The 15,079-nt window shown below is 40.8% G+C and overlaps 1 protein-coding gene and 1 long non-coding RNA gene across 8 annotated transcripts in view; one reads left to right on the plus strand and one right to left on the minus strand.

Annotated features, from left to right (window-relative positions):
* The window catches only part of MGRN1 (mahogunin ring finger 1), a 121,832-nt gene that overhangs the window by 92,998 nt on the left and 13,755 nt on the right, over positions 1-15,079 (plus strand). For 3 of the 5 annotated variants that reach the window (XM_072607897.1, XM_072607879.1, XM_072607907.1), the window contains exons 11-15: positions 7,179-7,288; positions 8,978-9,043; positions 10,972-11,195; positions 11,323-11,446; positions 11,798-11,843. In XM_072607897.1, coding sequence (XP_072463998.1) covers positions 7,179-7,288; positions 8,978-9,043; positions 10,972-11,195; positions 11,323-11,446; positions 11,798-11,843 — 570 coding nt within the window. The remainder of the gene's footprint in view (positions 1-7,178; positions 7,289-8,977; positions 9,044-10,971; positions 11,196-11,322; positions 11,447-11,797; positions 11,844-15,079) is intronic. The other 2 variants (XM_072607915.1, XM_072607887.1) reach the window with 1 other exon arrangement.
* The window catches only part of LOC140503752 (uncharacterized), a 52,724-nt gene that overhangs the window by 16,493 nt on the left and 21,152 nt on the right, over positions 1-15,079 (minus strand). The window contains exons 3-4 of one of the 3 annotated variants that reach the window (XR_011966862.1): positions 9,150-9,367; positions 7,314-7,729 (exon numbers count right to left, since the gene is read on the minus strand). The exons of 1 other annotated variant lie outside the window; for it this stretch is intronic. This is a non-coding gene — a long non-coding RNA (uncharacterized lncRNA). Of the gene's footprint in view, positions 1-7,313; positions 7,730-9,149; positions 9,368-15,079 lie in introns of those variants that run through there. One more of the 3 variants, XR_011966860.1, reaches the window with a different exon arrangement.

The following is a 15,079-nucleotide window of genomic DNA, read 5'->3' on the forward strand; positions in this document are numbered from 1 at the left end:
TCATCTCTTTGTTTTCTTTTGCCACAAAGTAAGTAATTACTGTTCTTCCCTTTTAAAATATACCCAATTAAATGCTTCACAGGTTTTAGCATCATGACAGTAACCTCTTATGACTTAATAATTTCCATATTGTGAATTAAATTTCCTAGTGATAGACTTGCATTATCTTATACAATGGCTTCCCAAAAATCACAATGCAAGAAAACTTAGAAACACAATAATAACATACACACTATTATGTATTTAAAACAAAACTTATTACCAATTAAATGACATTATTTCAATCAAATGAACTTCCAAATTACAGTACATAGAAAATTATAAATTTTTATACTAATCACATTTAAAACTCAATCTAGAATTACCCAGTATGGAGAAATTATTCAGTTAAAGAAGTAATAATCACAGTAGTTAACCTTTTTACTCACCATATGCCAGGCACTGTTAAACATTCCATAGTCATTTTTTATGTTGATCCTTACAACAGCCCCAAGAGGTCAGTCATCATCCCCCTTCCAATTCAGGGAGCTGAGATGCTTAAAGAGGCAAGGGAAACTTGCTTTTGAGGTCATACAGTTTACAAATTTCTGTAACTGGAGTCTGACTCAGGATTTTTCTGACCCATGATCATCTTAATGCCAAATAATAATTTACCACAATTATCCTGTTTAATTTTAAACAGAATTTCATCCAAATCAGATCTGGATTTGTAATCAATAATGGTATTATGTAAACTTCAACACAAAAAAAGATTTTCCCCCAAGGGCCATTAGTTAGCCATACTTCAAAATTCAGTGGGTTGTTTTCAGTTAGCTCAATTTGAAAGATTTATGGTGATGTTCCTAGTTCCCCATAACTTTCTCTTTATTTCCTTTTAAATCACCCAAAGAGCCAAATCAATTATTTCTGCTTTTTCAACCTAAACACACTCAGATACTTAAAGAGGGTGGCTTCACCTTTCCCAAAGCATATAGTATTCTCTGTAGTTTTGTTTTTTAAAAACTGGAAGACTTTTTTTATGTGACAACCTCACATTCCCATCTCCCACCTTCAGGATCTATGAGAATTTTATATTCCTCATATAACAAATAAAATATGCTCTGCTAACAGCCCTTCAAGGACAGAATTTTAGTATATTATCTTCAAATAATTCTGTGTTGCAAATATATTATTATAGTCTCTATATCATAAAGAATAAGCATGTATGATTTCTCTTATCCTTCTTATCTCAAAAGATCAAAAACCTCCCTTAATCCTCTGTTTGCAAAACTCCAAACCCCTTTTACTTTCAAACTCTACTTGTCTAAACTTTCTTCATTTCTCTAGATATCCTTCTATTGGACTTGAATTAAAGCCCTGCAGAACTGGACCTTTCTTGTTCTCCTTTCATGTCCTTATCTGACACTCCTCCCACTTTCTCAATTCCTCCACTATTCATTTCCCAGTCATGTCCTAGACTATCTGTAGAACCCATCTTCACTTCATTGTATTTCAACTTTGTAATTTGGCACAAAAATTTTATCATACATAACCCTTGTTAATTGTCATATTGCTGCCTTTTGGGTTCTTAAGAGCTTACAAATGCAAGGTCTTATCCAATTTCTTTTGATGACCTTGCTTCTGGTTTACCTAAACAATTAATTCTTTTCTATCATTCACAGAATAAAATACAGTGATAATACCAAAACACTCTTCCAAATTAGATTTTATTTACTTTTAAGTGGCTCTCTGATTTAAAGAAGCTCTACTCTTTTTTGTGGTCAGGGAAAGAATTAATAATAGGCAGTTCTGAAGTATCAGATTAATTTAAACTGCAAACTGCAGCACATTTTTTTTCTTTCTCTAACCAGTGAATTCACCTTCCCCCACCAGCACTACAATAATAAATCTGTTACTCTCCAGGGAAAGAGTGATAAAAGTCTAAGTGATGTTTTCATGTAACTCTCACAAAGTTTTATTCTTGTTTTCCCTTAAAACAAATCTTACAGCATGTTAATCTAAAACTCACTAAACTATTTCAGCACTTATAAAAACACTCAACTACATTTTGGAAATTCACAGCAAAGAAATTATATTTCAGTTACAGATTTAGTCTTAAAATGCCATAAATCTCTGCAGACTAGGGAACAAAGATTCCCATTCCTTTTATCTGTCTTTATTTCTATACTCTTTAACCTGGTCAGGGTTTATGTAGGGAGAAAAGACTGGCTTTTTGAAGACTTAGAAAATTCCTCAAAAAAGTTTTTCCCCCACCCAGGGGAAAAAATTAATTTGATTTACAAAATAGATAATACAACAAGACAGATAGAAAAACACTTAAAAATCATTGTGCGCAGGTAGAAGTCCCTTTTCAGGCCAGATTTGGGACTTTTCTTATATATCTTGGGCCAATTTAGGTAAGGGCATTTTTTGGGTGATGGCTAGAGAGACTTCCCTTATCACTTCACTTAATCTTTTCCAGCTCTCTGTTTTTATCCCCATCTGGCTGGAAAGTGTTTGTGTTTGCAGACTTAAGTTATTCCACAGTCCCTTTTTGAATGGGAAGTGTCACTTCCTTCTCACCAACTCTATGGAGAGGTCCAGGACTTAACCTCCTCTTCTGCCAATGGTAGTGAGTGGCCTGGGATTAAGTGACTTCACTAATGGGGTGCCCCTAACGGGCATCTTTTGATGACTCCTCATTCTGATCTAGGGGGCAGCTAGGTGGTGCAGTGGATGGAGCACCAGTGCAGGAGTGCTATGTAGTATAAAGAGAAAACAAGGTGGGAAAGTGAACTTCACTGTCCTTCCTCATTGACAGTAAGATTAGGTACATCTCAAAGAGGAAACAGGCCAAGATGAACTTATTAATAACTGCCAATTAGATGACATACATATTTATGCCATACTGAATCTAGATACCTCACCAAGCTACTATCTTCCCATTTTGGAAACTGTTTGTTAAAGATGCAGAAGCTTGATGAAGAACCTAAACCTGCTATTTTGTTTTCATGTATTGTGTTGATAGGTGCAGTTAATAAGTATGTGCATGACAATTTTTTAAATATATAATATACTGTTAAGGTGCCTCAGAATCATCAGATATTTTATTGAAGTTAGGTGGCACAGTGGATAGATTACTGGGCCTATAGTCAGGAAAACTCATCTTTCTAAGTTCAAATATGACATCAGACAGTTACTAGTTGTATGACCCTGGGCAAGTCACAAACCCTGTTTGCCTCAGTTTCCTCCTCTGTAAAATGAGCTGGAGAAGGAAATGGCAAACTACTCTAGTATTTTTGCCAAGAAAATCCCAGATAGGGTCACAGAAAGTCAGAAAACACTGAAGCAATTGAACATCAACAATTATATTATGAGACTTCAGAGAAGCCTAGAAAAACTTACATGAACTGATGCTGAGTGAAAGGAACAGAACTAGGAGAACTTTGTACACAGCAGCAACCACAGCGTGTGAGGAATTTTTCTGTAGGCTTCATACTTCATTGCAATGCAAGGACTTAAAAAATTCCCAATGGACTCTTGAGGTAAAACACCTTCCACATCCAGAGAAGGAACTATGGAATTGGCTCACAGATTGAAGCAGACCGTTTTCTTTTGTGTTATGTTTTGTTTTGTTTTATGTTTTCTCCCATTCATTTTAATTCTTCTATGCAACATGACTGAGGTGAAAATGTATTTAATAGAAATGTATGTGTAGAACCTATATAAGATTGTACATCATCTCAGGGAGAGGGTGGGGAGGGAGGGGGGAAGGAGAGGAAGTGAGGGGAAAAGTCTAAGTTATATAGAAGTGATTGTAGAACACTGAAAACAGATAAAATAATTTAATTTAAAAATTATATTATGCTCAATAAATGCTGGGCATATGTTAGGGATTAAAGTGTAGGAAAATGTGTTAGCTTCTCAAAGGAGACAGTTCTGAGATTTCAGGAGAAAGTCAAAAGCACAGATACAAAAATGGGGATATGTTGAAGTGGAGAATGAGAGAACTCGTGAAGGAATGGTATTTTCTTACCGAGAAGTATAATAGTCATGTGTAGGAGAGGGCAGGCAGAAAAGAACAGAAGGGAAAGTGTTTGGAATAAGGCCTTGATCAAAGAGCCATGGTGGAAGAACAGAAAAATTCTTGCCATAGCCTGATCACATTATACATTCTGATAACATGAGTCTACAATGAATCAATTCATTTAAAATCTAGGACTCTGGTTTTCTTTTTTTTTTTTTTTCCTTTTTTGCAACACAGTGAAGAAACAGAAGAAACAGATCAGATGGGAGCTGTAATGTAAGGAATTGGCAAAAGCAGGTTTTTTCTAGTCAAAGGATTGTTTGGCTGAGAGAGTCCAGAATAGTGGAGATAGGTCAGTGGATCACAGTCCAGTGGATCACAATTCACTGGATGTCATTCAAACATTCAGTCCATATGTCACTGAATGTTAATGACTCAGAATAACTGGCAGCTTTAATGTTAGCCTATAGGGAAATGAGCTGCCAGCTGCAGTGTTAGATCGTGCCAAAATCAAGCGTAATTCATCAGTCACTGAAAAGTCTTTCAAGTAGTCTTCATGTCTCAGTTGGAATACAGAGTTCTCACTTTATGTAAGTGGGTCATACCACAGACCCCTATGTAAAGTGACTACCTAAAAGTTAGGTAATTCTAATTTGCCCCTACCTACCCACTCCACTTAGTCTGTATAACAAAGGCATACACAAAATAATAGTTTTACTCAAGTTGTTGGGGACTGGAGAAGAGAGAAGGGGGCTACTGGGAAACAGCTCAGGATCTACTGATGGGCCTCGAACAAGTGACAGGGACCAAGAGCTTTTGTCTTTTTATTTCCATGAACTCTAGAGAAGGCAGGGAAAAGAGTGAACAGAAACGTTCCTCTGACCAGCCAGGCTCTGTGGCAGCTGAAATAGCCATCAAGGAACATCAAGTGTTTGTGCTTATACCCAATTTATTACCACTAAATACATGGCCAATATTTTGACTCACATCAGTAGAGGAAGGAAAAAAAATAGAGCCTTTGGGTGACAGGGAGTTGCCTCCCTGGTTTGCTGCATCAGGGTTGGGCCTGGAGAAATTGGAGAATGGCAGTGTAGCCCTAGGCCTGAATGGGACATTTCCCTCTGTCCACTAGCCACCCAGCACTTTAGGAAAAACTGCAGTCCTTCTTCAGAACCCGAATTCTTAGCCCTGCAGCTGGAACTAAACAGACAGCTCTCCAGCACCTGATCCTGGGTTTGGGAAGGAAGCAGAGCAGCCTATTTCACCTGGGTCATCTTCCTTCCTTCCTCTTCTCCCCTACCCCCAAACAAGGTACCTTCACTCTGGAGCTATACTTGCTTTAGCTTTCTGACTTCCAGGATGGAGTTTGGAGCTGATAGAAAGCCTGGGGGGGAAAGTATAAGGGGGAGGGGGCAGATGAAAGGAGAGAGAGGGGACACAGACCAAACCATGGGAGGAGAGGGCCCTGGGTTGTGCCATACTGACTGAACTGGGGTTGGAATGCAGATTTCTTTCAGAATTATTTACATAAAGCCAAATTTGCATAATGTGAATTTATGTAAAGAGAGAACTGTCTGTACTGTTCTCTCCAGCACTGGGAGATGCCACCAATATTCTTTCCAAGAATTTGCCACTTCAGGAGAACTAATCTTCTCCAGAAGAACTGTCTTCTGGGTAGCCCAGTATAACTTGAAAATTGCAAATCTCATCCATAGTGCTAGAAATCCACTAGATCACTGAGGCAAGACCACAAGGTTCCCATGCCTGTGTATGAACCAGATGCCCAAAGAACCCAGTGTCTCAGTCCTCTGGTTCTGGGAATGGGTTTTGTGGCACATGCAGGCAGTTTGCAATAGAATTCATTGAATTATTTGTCTTTATAGTTATACAAGTGAGTAGGGTACTAAATAATGGGCTACCCTGAAGACTGAGCGAACTTCAAGTCATTGTAATGATTTTCCCTGATCTTTTACAACCTTAACATGTAACTTCCAAAACCTACTTTTGATCCTTAACCATACAGAATCTATGTTCATTCTCTATCTTTTTCTCTTGTATACATATGTGTGTATACCTATGATGTACCATATATTTAATACAGATTAATAATTTTACAATATCCATAGCTGTAGGGTGGATTTTTGGATACATCATATTTCCATTTACAGGCTGGAGAACTGAGCTCACAGAGAGGTTAATTTAACTCTAGTAATGAAAGAGGACATTGGCAAAGCCAGAAGCTGAGCCTGGGTCTCCTGATTCTCTGTCTGAGAGCCCTCCAAAATCTCCACAGAATCTTAGCATTGTTATTGCTTGAAGAGGACCAATGACCTCACAAGGGTGATGTCTTGACTTGCACATGAATTGGATTTAAGTGAGGCAGAGAGCTGCACAGTCATCAGCCTCACTCTCCTCCAGAGCCATTGACGTACAGTGTCAAGACAAGTGGTGATGGCCTGGGGATCTCAGGGACATCTCCTACAGCCTGTCCTGAACAGAAATCCCTCTATGGCAGACCCAAAGAGTGGTCATCCAGCTTTTGAAGTCTTCCGGTGAAGGGGAACCCATCCCTTCCTGAGACAGTCAATTTTTAATTAGTTTTTATTAGGAAGTTTTTCCTTTGCATCAAACTGTCTTTCTCTTTGCAGCTTCCACCCATTGCCTGTAGTTCTGGCCTGAGGGACCAAATAGAACGTGTCTAATCCCTCTGCCACATAATAAACCCTTCAAATATTAGAAAACTACTATCATGTTACCCTCCTCTGCCCCTGCCAAGTACTCTCTTCTCCATTCTTTCAGCTGGACTTCATATGGCATGGACTGGAGGCCTTTCACCCTGCTGGTGTTCTGGGCAGTGTAGGTGTTTAGGTTTGAGCACCTGTAAATGCATGCGAAGTTTTAGGCATCTAGTTCTATATTTAGGTGCATTCCCAAAAGCTAAAGAAATTTGACCTATACGTTTATATGCCAGTTCCTTTTAGGAACAAGATAAAGATCAGCTAATAGGCCTCAGCCTCTGATTCTAAAATCCTGTTCATTCTTATTCCTGTACTGGTGGGAGTCATGTTGGTGGATCGTTGAGTATTTGGTGCCACACAATGTGGTGCACATTCTAAATAGTAGCAGGAGCAGCTGTTACCATGACTGATATGTTTTCACTCTCCTTCCTTAGCTTTCCGGGCCCTCCTACAGATCCGAGCAGTGAGGAAGAAGCCAGGAGCGCTATCCCCTGTCTCATTCAGTCCTGTTTTAGCACAGAGCATGGACCACGATGAACACTCTGTAAGTGACTCATTTTTGTCTGAGCCATTAGAAAGAGGGGACTCTTGGTCAGAATGGCTTGTACTTTAAGGCTTAGAGAAAGGATCTAGGCCTACAGTTAAGAGACTGCCTACATATGTCATGCCAAAACGTCCAAGTTATCATTTAAATGTTTCTGAATAATCAACCGTGTGGCACAGGGCACGCAGAGCCACTAAGTTCTATGGGGCCTCCATTTCTTCATTAGGTATCTAAGTCTCAGCTGGGATGAAATGGGAATGAACTGTGCTTGGAAGAAGCCTTCCTTTCCATTGTATCTGGCAAACAGTGAACACCTGCTGCAGCCTGTAGCTTCAGTAACACAGTTGGAGGGGCTGGGCCTCCTGACAGAACTCTCCTTCCCATCCTTAAACAATCTGGTGGCTCCTGGCTAGTCTTGTAATAAGATGTCTCATTTCTTCCCTGTGAAAGACAACAGTGATTGAGGTCTGTGATTCCCTCCTCTCTCCCTACCCCCAGTGCCCCTCCTGAATATAGGGAAACAGTTTCTGCTGTCAATCCAGATGCTCTTAATTTTGCTAAAGCAGGTGTCCCTCACTTAAATCAAACCTTGACAATGGAAATATTAGGAGGCAGCAGAGCACAGTGGAAAAATTCAGGGATATCATGAGACCTGAGATCTAGCCCCAGTTCTCACCAGCCATCTGTGTGACTGTGAGCAAGTCACTTGACTTTGTCTGGGCCTTAGTTTCTTCCTCTGTAAAATGAAGAATTTGAAATAGGTGGTAGCTCAGAAGGGCTTTGATTTAGGGAGGCTGATAATTTGATAAATGCCAAAGTGATCTTTGCTTTACAAAGCATACTGATGTCACATAGCAAGTCATTCTGGTACATAGTAAATAGGTTTCAAAGACTCTCCAGAAACATGTTAGCATAAAATAAAGCACATTTGTATGATTAACCTATGTTTTTAAAAGATCTTTAACATTTAACTGAAGGACTTGGTGACCAAATTGTCTTTTACAATAACCCAGTGTTTCTGCTGCATGTAGTTGAATGTTAGAATGTTTGTTCCATGGCTTGATGTCCTGCTACTTGAGTACAGGGATGGGCACCTTCCCATAAAGGTGATAAATTAAAGGGACACTGTCAAGCAATGCAGGCCTCAAATTTAGATTGCATGTATAAAAAAAGTCTCCACACCCTTCAGGTTAGTGTGCAAAGCTTCCCTTTCTTCCTTCCTTCCCCTAAAGAGGTTCAGAGAGTTGAATAAATAAAATCTATATCCTTTGCCACTCATCTGGCATAGATTATTTGTTAACTTTGGGCAAATGGTTATTTATAAGGCTGCTCTCAGATAACATGATACGAGCAGAAATGAGTAAAATTTCTCAAGTGGGTCAGTAATGAGAATGTAGGGTGGTGGGGATTGTGTCTAGGATTGTTTTTGTTTTTAATAATTAGTCTTATGTCATAAACTCCCCAGCTGGAGAAACTGACTAGTTCTAGAGTAAAACTGACCGGTATGTGTTGTCATTCAGTGCCCTAAGGGTACCTCGAAAGTGGGTGGGGGGACGTGGGGGGGGGGGGTGGGTAAGGAATCCATCACATAAATAGTCATCAGAAAATTGGGAAATTCCCTTTCAGAAAACTCTAGCATTGTTTGAGGGATGTTAGTTATTGTAAAATATATGATTTTTATCTTGACAGTGTCCCTTTAAAAAATCAAAGTCGAACCCTGTCTCATTGGCCAGCAAGAAACCTAAAAGGGAAACAGTAAGTGTATTTGGTCTATATGGCTACGTTATTGCCCCATCCCCCAACCAGTAAACAGACTCGTATGGAAAGCCGCTCTCTTCCCCAAACATTAGGATTTACTTACTAGTGTGTTTCACCTACTTAATCCGTTAAAGCAGTAGTCACTCTGTGCATGCACAGGAAGAGAGCTTTCTGCACTGAGCGGCCGGACTGAGGGCCTGCAGGCACAGGGGCTCCTTCCTGCTCGGGGCCGTTTGCCAACCAGGAGCTCCACGTTCTCTGCCAGCTTGGCTTCGCTTCTTTTGTTTCTTTTATATGCTCTTGTTCACCTTTTTTTTCCTGCTGGCAAATGGAACTAATGTTGAAGGTGGAATTAATATTGTTGCTTTTTTATTGCAAATGGCATTTCTTAGAAGTGTTTGTTTCTCATCACCCTGCTTTCTGCACTTGATATTTGGATTTACTGGGTTTTATCTGGTTAGTGTAAGGACTTGAATTTTCCCAGATGTCCTTTGCAACTTGGAGAATAGGATAGGACAACCCAGACATATTAATGACATATTAATGAGATAAGCCTCATTAAAATGTCACCTGAATTACTGTGTCTCCTAGTGGTCACTGATTAGATAGGAGTTGGCTTTTTGAAAGGAGGAAGTCTAACTTCAAAAGTTGTAACTGGTAATTAAAAATATACTGTTAAGAATTATTAGAAAAGTAGGTATCTATTTTTAAATATTAAATCACATACGAAAAAGAAGATTCCCAAAGCAAGACATATTAAAAGGAAAAAACACAAAAGAATTTATCTGGCCCACCCAATGCTAAACTGACCTTACAGATTAATAGGAGAGTTACCTAAGCAGGAAGGGAATGTGCCCTTGACTCCCCGCTGCCTGCCCCCCTTTTTTATTTCCATTTTCCATGCCATGTCCCCTCTTAGTTCCTTCTTTCCATCTCCTTGAAAGACCTACCCTGTTTCCAAGTGAGGCTACTGGTCAAACCCAGAAAAAGCAGAGGGCGAGCTGTATCCTGTTCCAAATCACCGCCCTATACCATCATCTGTCATAGCAGCCTTTCCAACCCAACACATGAGCTCTTTGCCCTGTCTTTCAGAAGATTGGGGGTAGGTGGAGTGCTCTGATCCCAAGCATTTGACTGAAACACAAGAGTTTCAGGTGTATTTCAGACTCATTTGGTATGTAGCTGGTATCTCCTGCTTTGCCTTCCCAGCTCTCCTGTGTTCTCCATTCTTCTACTAACTCTCACTAGCTATCCATTCTTTCTCTGGTTATAGATGTAGAAAGCCAGGGAGGAGCTCTTAGCCCTAGCCTGAGGATGAATTTTCACATATTTTTCAGGAAATCTCCCCTTTTTCCTATCTAGTTTGGTACCGTATAGCATGGCCTCCACCTCTGCTTACATGCAGGTTGCCTCAGGGAGGCCTAAAGTCACAGTTAGTGATACAGTGATCTCCTCAGAAAGCGGTAGGGAGTAAGAGGAGTCCTTTCCCTGACAGTGTAGATGGTCTAGAACCCACATTCTCATCCTTCAGGTGGAGGACATATTGCTTGCTGCTTGCCCTTGGTCCTGTGTGTACTGTCCCTTTTACAAGCACTCACCTTTTTTTTTTTCCCTTGGCAACTATAGGACCTGCTTTTCATTCCAAAGGGACCTCCATGGAGGGTGGTTTCCAAATTAGTGAATACAGTTCAAGAGTGATGTCACAGATAAGAAAGCACTTTCTGAGGCCCCCGTAGAGAGTAATTTCCAGCTAGAATTGGATAGGTAGTTTCTTAGAAAACTTACATTTTTTAGAAGTATGATGTCATTGTGAGAACAGGGACTGTCGTAAGGCAGGGATCTCATTTTGGGCCCCAGGTCTTAAGGGCTGCATAGTTTTCTGAAAGAAGGCCAGCCTTATCCTGAACTCCCCCTATAATTCACAGAATTCTGACAACATCCCACCTGGATATGAACCCATCTCCTTGCTGGAAGCTCTGAACGGACTTCGCTCCATCTCTCCAGCTATTCCTTCAGCTCCTCTTTATGAAGAAATCACTTATTCAGGTGTTTCTGACGGGCTCTCTCAGGCTGGTTGTCCTCTTGCTGGTCTTGATAGAGCCTTGGAGAGCAGCCTTCAGAAGGGCAAGCCAAACAAGTCTCCAGACAGGTTAGTATCATTGAGTGTGTAGGTAGTGTTCCTTCCAAGAGAACCATGGGGAATGAAGTAATGTGTGTTCATCTGTGATGCCCACGCAACCAAGCCTATGTTTTTTGTCATCCCTATGTCATTCTAGCACATTACGTTCCCCCTCATCGCCTATCCATGAAGAAGAGGAGGAGAAACTGTCTGAAGATTCTGACTCGCCCCCTCCCCTAAGTGGTGCTGAGCTAGTCCTTCGAGAGAGCAGCTCCCCCGAGGTACATCAAATTCCCAGCCTGAGCCTGACCCAAGAGTCTGTCCCTGTGATTCCGTCAGCTTTGTTCTGGGAAGCTTGCCTTAAGATTTTCCCTGATGTGGTAGGCCGAGGGGCATTTACTTAGGAAAAAAAGCAGGCATGGTTATTTGTTAATCATTATTGAAAGTGGGGGTGGATGACAATAACCGTAAGTTCTAAAGTTATTAACCTTATGTGCCCGTTGTTCTTTTTACCCTGGTAGCTTGTGGACTTGACTACGGTGTAATTCTGTTCTAGTCTCTAGGCCATTGATAACAACTCTTGTGCATAGACAAATGAGGTGGATTTTTCTTTTTTCCCTTTTTTTTTAAAGAGCTTCATAACTGAGGAGATTGAAGAGGTACCATCTCTAAAGCAAGGTAAGCTGTCTTCTACTTCCTTCAGAATGATAACTTTTGGAGCATACACCGGTTATAACCAAGCACTGCACAAGGTTCTTTGTAGTCTCAGGATGGCAGTGAAACCATTCTAGGGCTTTGGTTGTCCTCACCCATACCCTCTGGTTGGAAAGGCTCTAGTCTCACAGCAGTTTCTTACCCTGGGAAAGACCTCTGGCCAAGCAGACCTTTTGTGTTTTCCCCTGTTACAGTGTTCATTAATGATAGTGAGCCCCTGGGACAGGGCTACCTGAGACATCATTTATTAAAGCCACATTCAATCCTAGTGAATTCCCAATGGTTTTCTCTGCCTTACTGCAAGAGAAAAGGTAGCATCTCCCTTGATTGTCCATGTCAGCTTTGGCCCAGTAGAAATAATACACTCTTGGCTTATACTCATTGAAACTCCTTTGGGGAGCATTCAGGCTGTTTTCTCAGGTTTTCAGCCATAATGCTCTCCTGCTTGCAGAGTCTTGTTGCTTCTCCTTCCTCAGCATCCCTTATATTTGTCTTTCTCTTCCTATTCACACCACAACCACTGTAACCCAGGCCTTTACACTTCTCACTGGACACTCCAATGGCCTCCCAATTGTTCACTCTGGGTCTAGGATATACCCTTCAATCCACATTTCACTCCGTTAACAAGTATTTATTGAGTAACTCAGCCACTAGATTTATGTGATTAGAGCATAGATCCGACTATATTGCTCTTTTGCTCAGCAGCCTTCGTTGCCAGACCATTTCCTTTAAAATAAAATGCAGATCCCTCTCTTTGGTATTTAAACCCTTTCCCAGTCTGGCTCTAGCCTATATTTCCAGAATTTCTCCCCTTATTGCACATTGGGCACTCAAGCCAGGCCCAGGCTGGCCTGTTTGCTGTTCCTATGCAAATATTCATCTTCTGCATTGGTGACTCTCATTCCAGTGTTCAGACTGCTATCCCTACTGACTTCTGCTTCTGGGAGTCCCTCGCTCCTTACAGAATCCAGTTCAAATGCCACCTCTTTTAATAGGCCTCTTCTGGTCCCCCCGTTAATCACTGTGCATTTCTTTTGTACATACCCCAGATCTACTTATATAAAAAGGATTCATCTCCCTACCAGGATATAAGTTTCTTGAGGGCAAGGGATGCTTCACTTTTTTATTGTGATTCTCAGGACCTAGCCCAGTAGCGTGGCAATAGCAGGTACCTGATAAATGCTCGTTGATTGATGATAGTTTGTCAAAGAATAAATTTGTACTTTAAGACAATTCTGGAGGGAGCTTCTACATGTTATCTCAGATGACGGCTGTGGATTGATGTATATGGTGTCCGGTAGGGTTCATGTGTAGGTGGGTTTTGTTGAACTGGTTTCTTCTTCTTTGTTATGAGGGAAGGCTCACCCTGGGGAGTGAGGAGAAAGGGTGTATAATTGAGAGTGACTGTGATGTAAAGACAAAAGGCAGCAGTAAAACCTGAAAAATGAATAAAAGTAAATCTTCTGCTAAAGTTTGAGAGCGAAGAGGAATCCTGACTTTGGTGGGTGAAGATAGAAAGGAGCATTGTCTGTGGGCTCCTCCTTGGATTACCAAGGAATGTCCAGTGAGATCCTTAAATGAACATTGTATCCCCAGCGAGGGATGTTACAGTAAATATTTAATGAAACACCGAAATACCACTTTTAAGGCCTTTACATTGAGATTTCTCCTTCTATATTTATCTAGGGTTTGAAAATGATGTATTTTTCTTGTTTGGCTATGAGATCTGCATTCTCACCCTGGCTTTGCCACCAAATGGGCCTGTTTGCCTTGGACTGTATAATGAAGGAGAAATGGTACCAGGTGATCCCCAAGGTCATTTTAAGCCTTAACATCCTGTTCTAGATATCTGATCCTCAGCTTCATTTCTTGCCTTGCTCTGGTTATGCATAAAAGTGTGCATTGACCCTTCCTGGCCACTGGAGGGCCAGGAGACACTATCCCATTGCCCCCGTGGGACAAGCCCATAAATGTGGTCTAACTGCTCATAATTTTGACCGCTCTCCAGAGGCTTTATCACCTTCTCAGCATAAAGTGGGCCCCCGCATGCTCCTCTCTGTAACTCACAGACGGGCCCGGGCCCACAGTGCCCATCGAAGGCAAGAATGAGAGTTGTTTCTCATGCTCCTGCCACCATGCTACTTGCTTTCTATTGAGGGAGGGATTGACCTGTTTTGCTCTGGCTGTGTAGGAAGTAGTGTCCAGGTTCACTTCCCTCTGTTTCTTAGCAGCCTCCTGCAACCCTAAATTGGTTCTGTTTCAGAGAGAAATCAAATGTAGTTCAATTAAATTATTTTCAAGTCTCTGGCCTTTCCATAAAGATAATAATTCACATTCATATATCATACAGTTTGTTATCACATCCATTATATTCCATTTCCGTTTGACAACAATCCTATAAGGTAGGCAGGGTAAGTTTAGTTTTAATACTTTCATTTCACAGATGAGCAAACTGAGGTTTGGAATAGCAAAGTGATTTGTCCAAAGTTATATGGCTAGTAAATGAGACTGGACCTTGAGCCCATGTCTTCATATTCATAAGCATAGGGTTTTTCTAATATACTACCCTGCCCCTTTACATGCTAAATTCAAATTGAGTTCTAAAATATCTTTGAGATAGTCTCTGGTGAAAATCCAATAAATCTAAAGCCAAGGGAAAATCAAAATAGGTCAATGTAATGCCATCATTTAAGCGTAAAAATACATTGGGAGGTGTTGTCAAGGTGCAAACGCGTATTTTGTAGTCTGTAGCAGAAAGAACAAGGAAGTGCCAAGCCCTTTTCTGTAATTTCATTCAAAGTTTAATACACAATAGGAGTTTAGTAAATGATAACTATTTTTTAATGTTCTCTCTTTTCCTTCTCAGGGACAGCTAGATGGCACAGTGGATAGAGTTCTGGGCCTGGAATCAGGAACAGTCATCTTCCTGAGTTCAAACTTGGCCTCAGACACTTACTTAAGTGACCTTGGACAAGTCACTTAACCCTGTTTGCTTTAGTTTCCTTATCTGTAAAATTAGCTGGGGAGGGAAATGGCAAACCATTCCAGTATCTTTGCCAAGAAACCCCAGAAGGGGTCAAGAAGAGTCAGAGATGACTGAACAACTTTTCACTCTCATCTGTTACTCCTATTACAATATATCTTCACTATATCAGCCAGACCCCTGTATCTACTAATCTTGCCTCGATTTAGTAAGGGCA

This window comes from Notamacropus eugenii, chromosome 1, assembly GCF_028372415.1.
Source record: "Notamacropus eugenii isolate mMacEug1 chromosome 1, mMacEug1.pri_v2, whole genome shotgun sequence".
NCBI lineage: Eukaryota > Metazoa > Chordata > Mammalia > Diprotodontia > Macropodidae > Notamacropus > Notamacropus eugenii.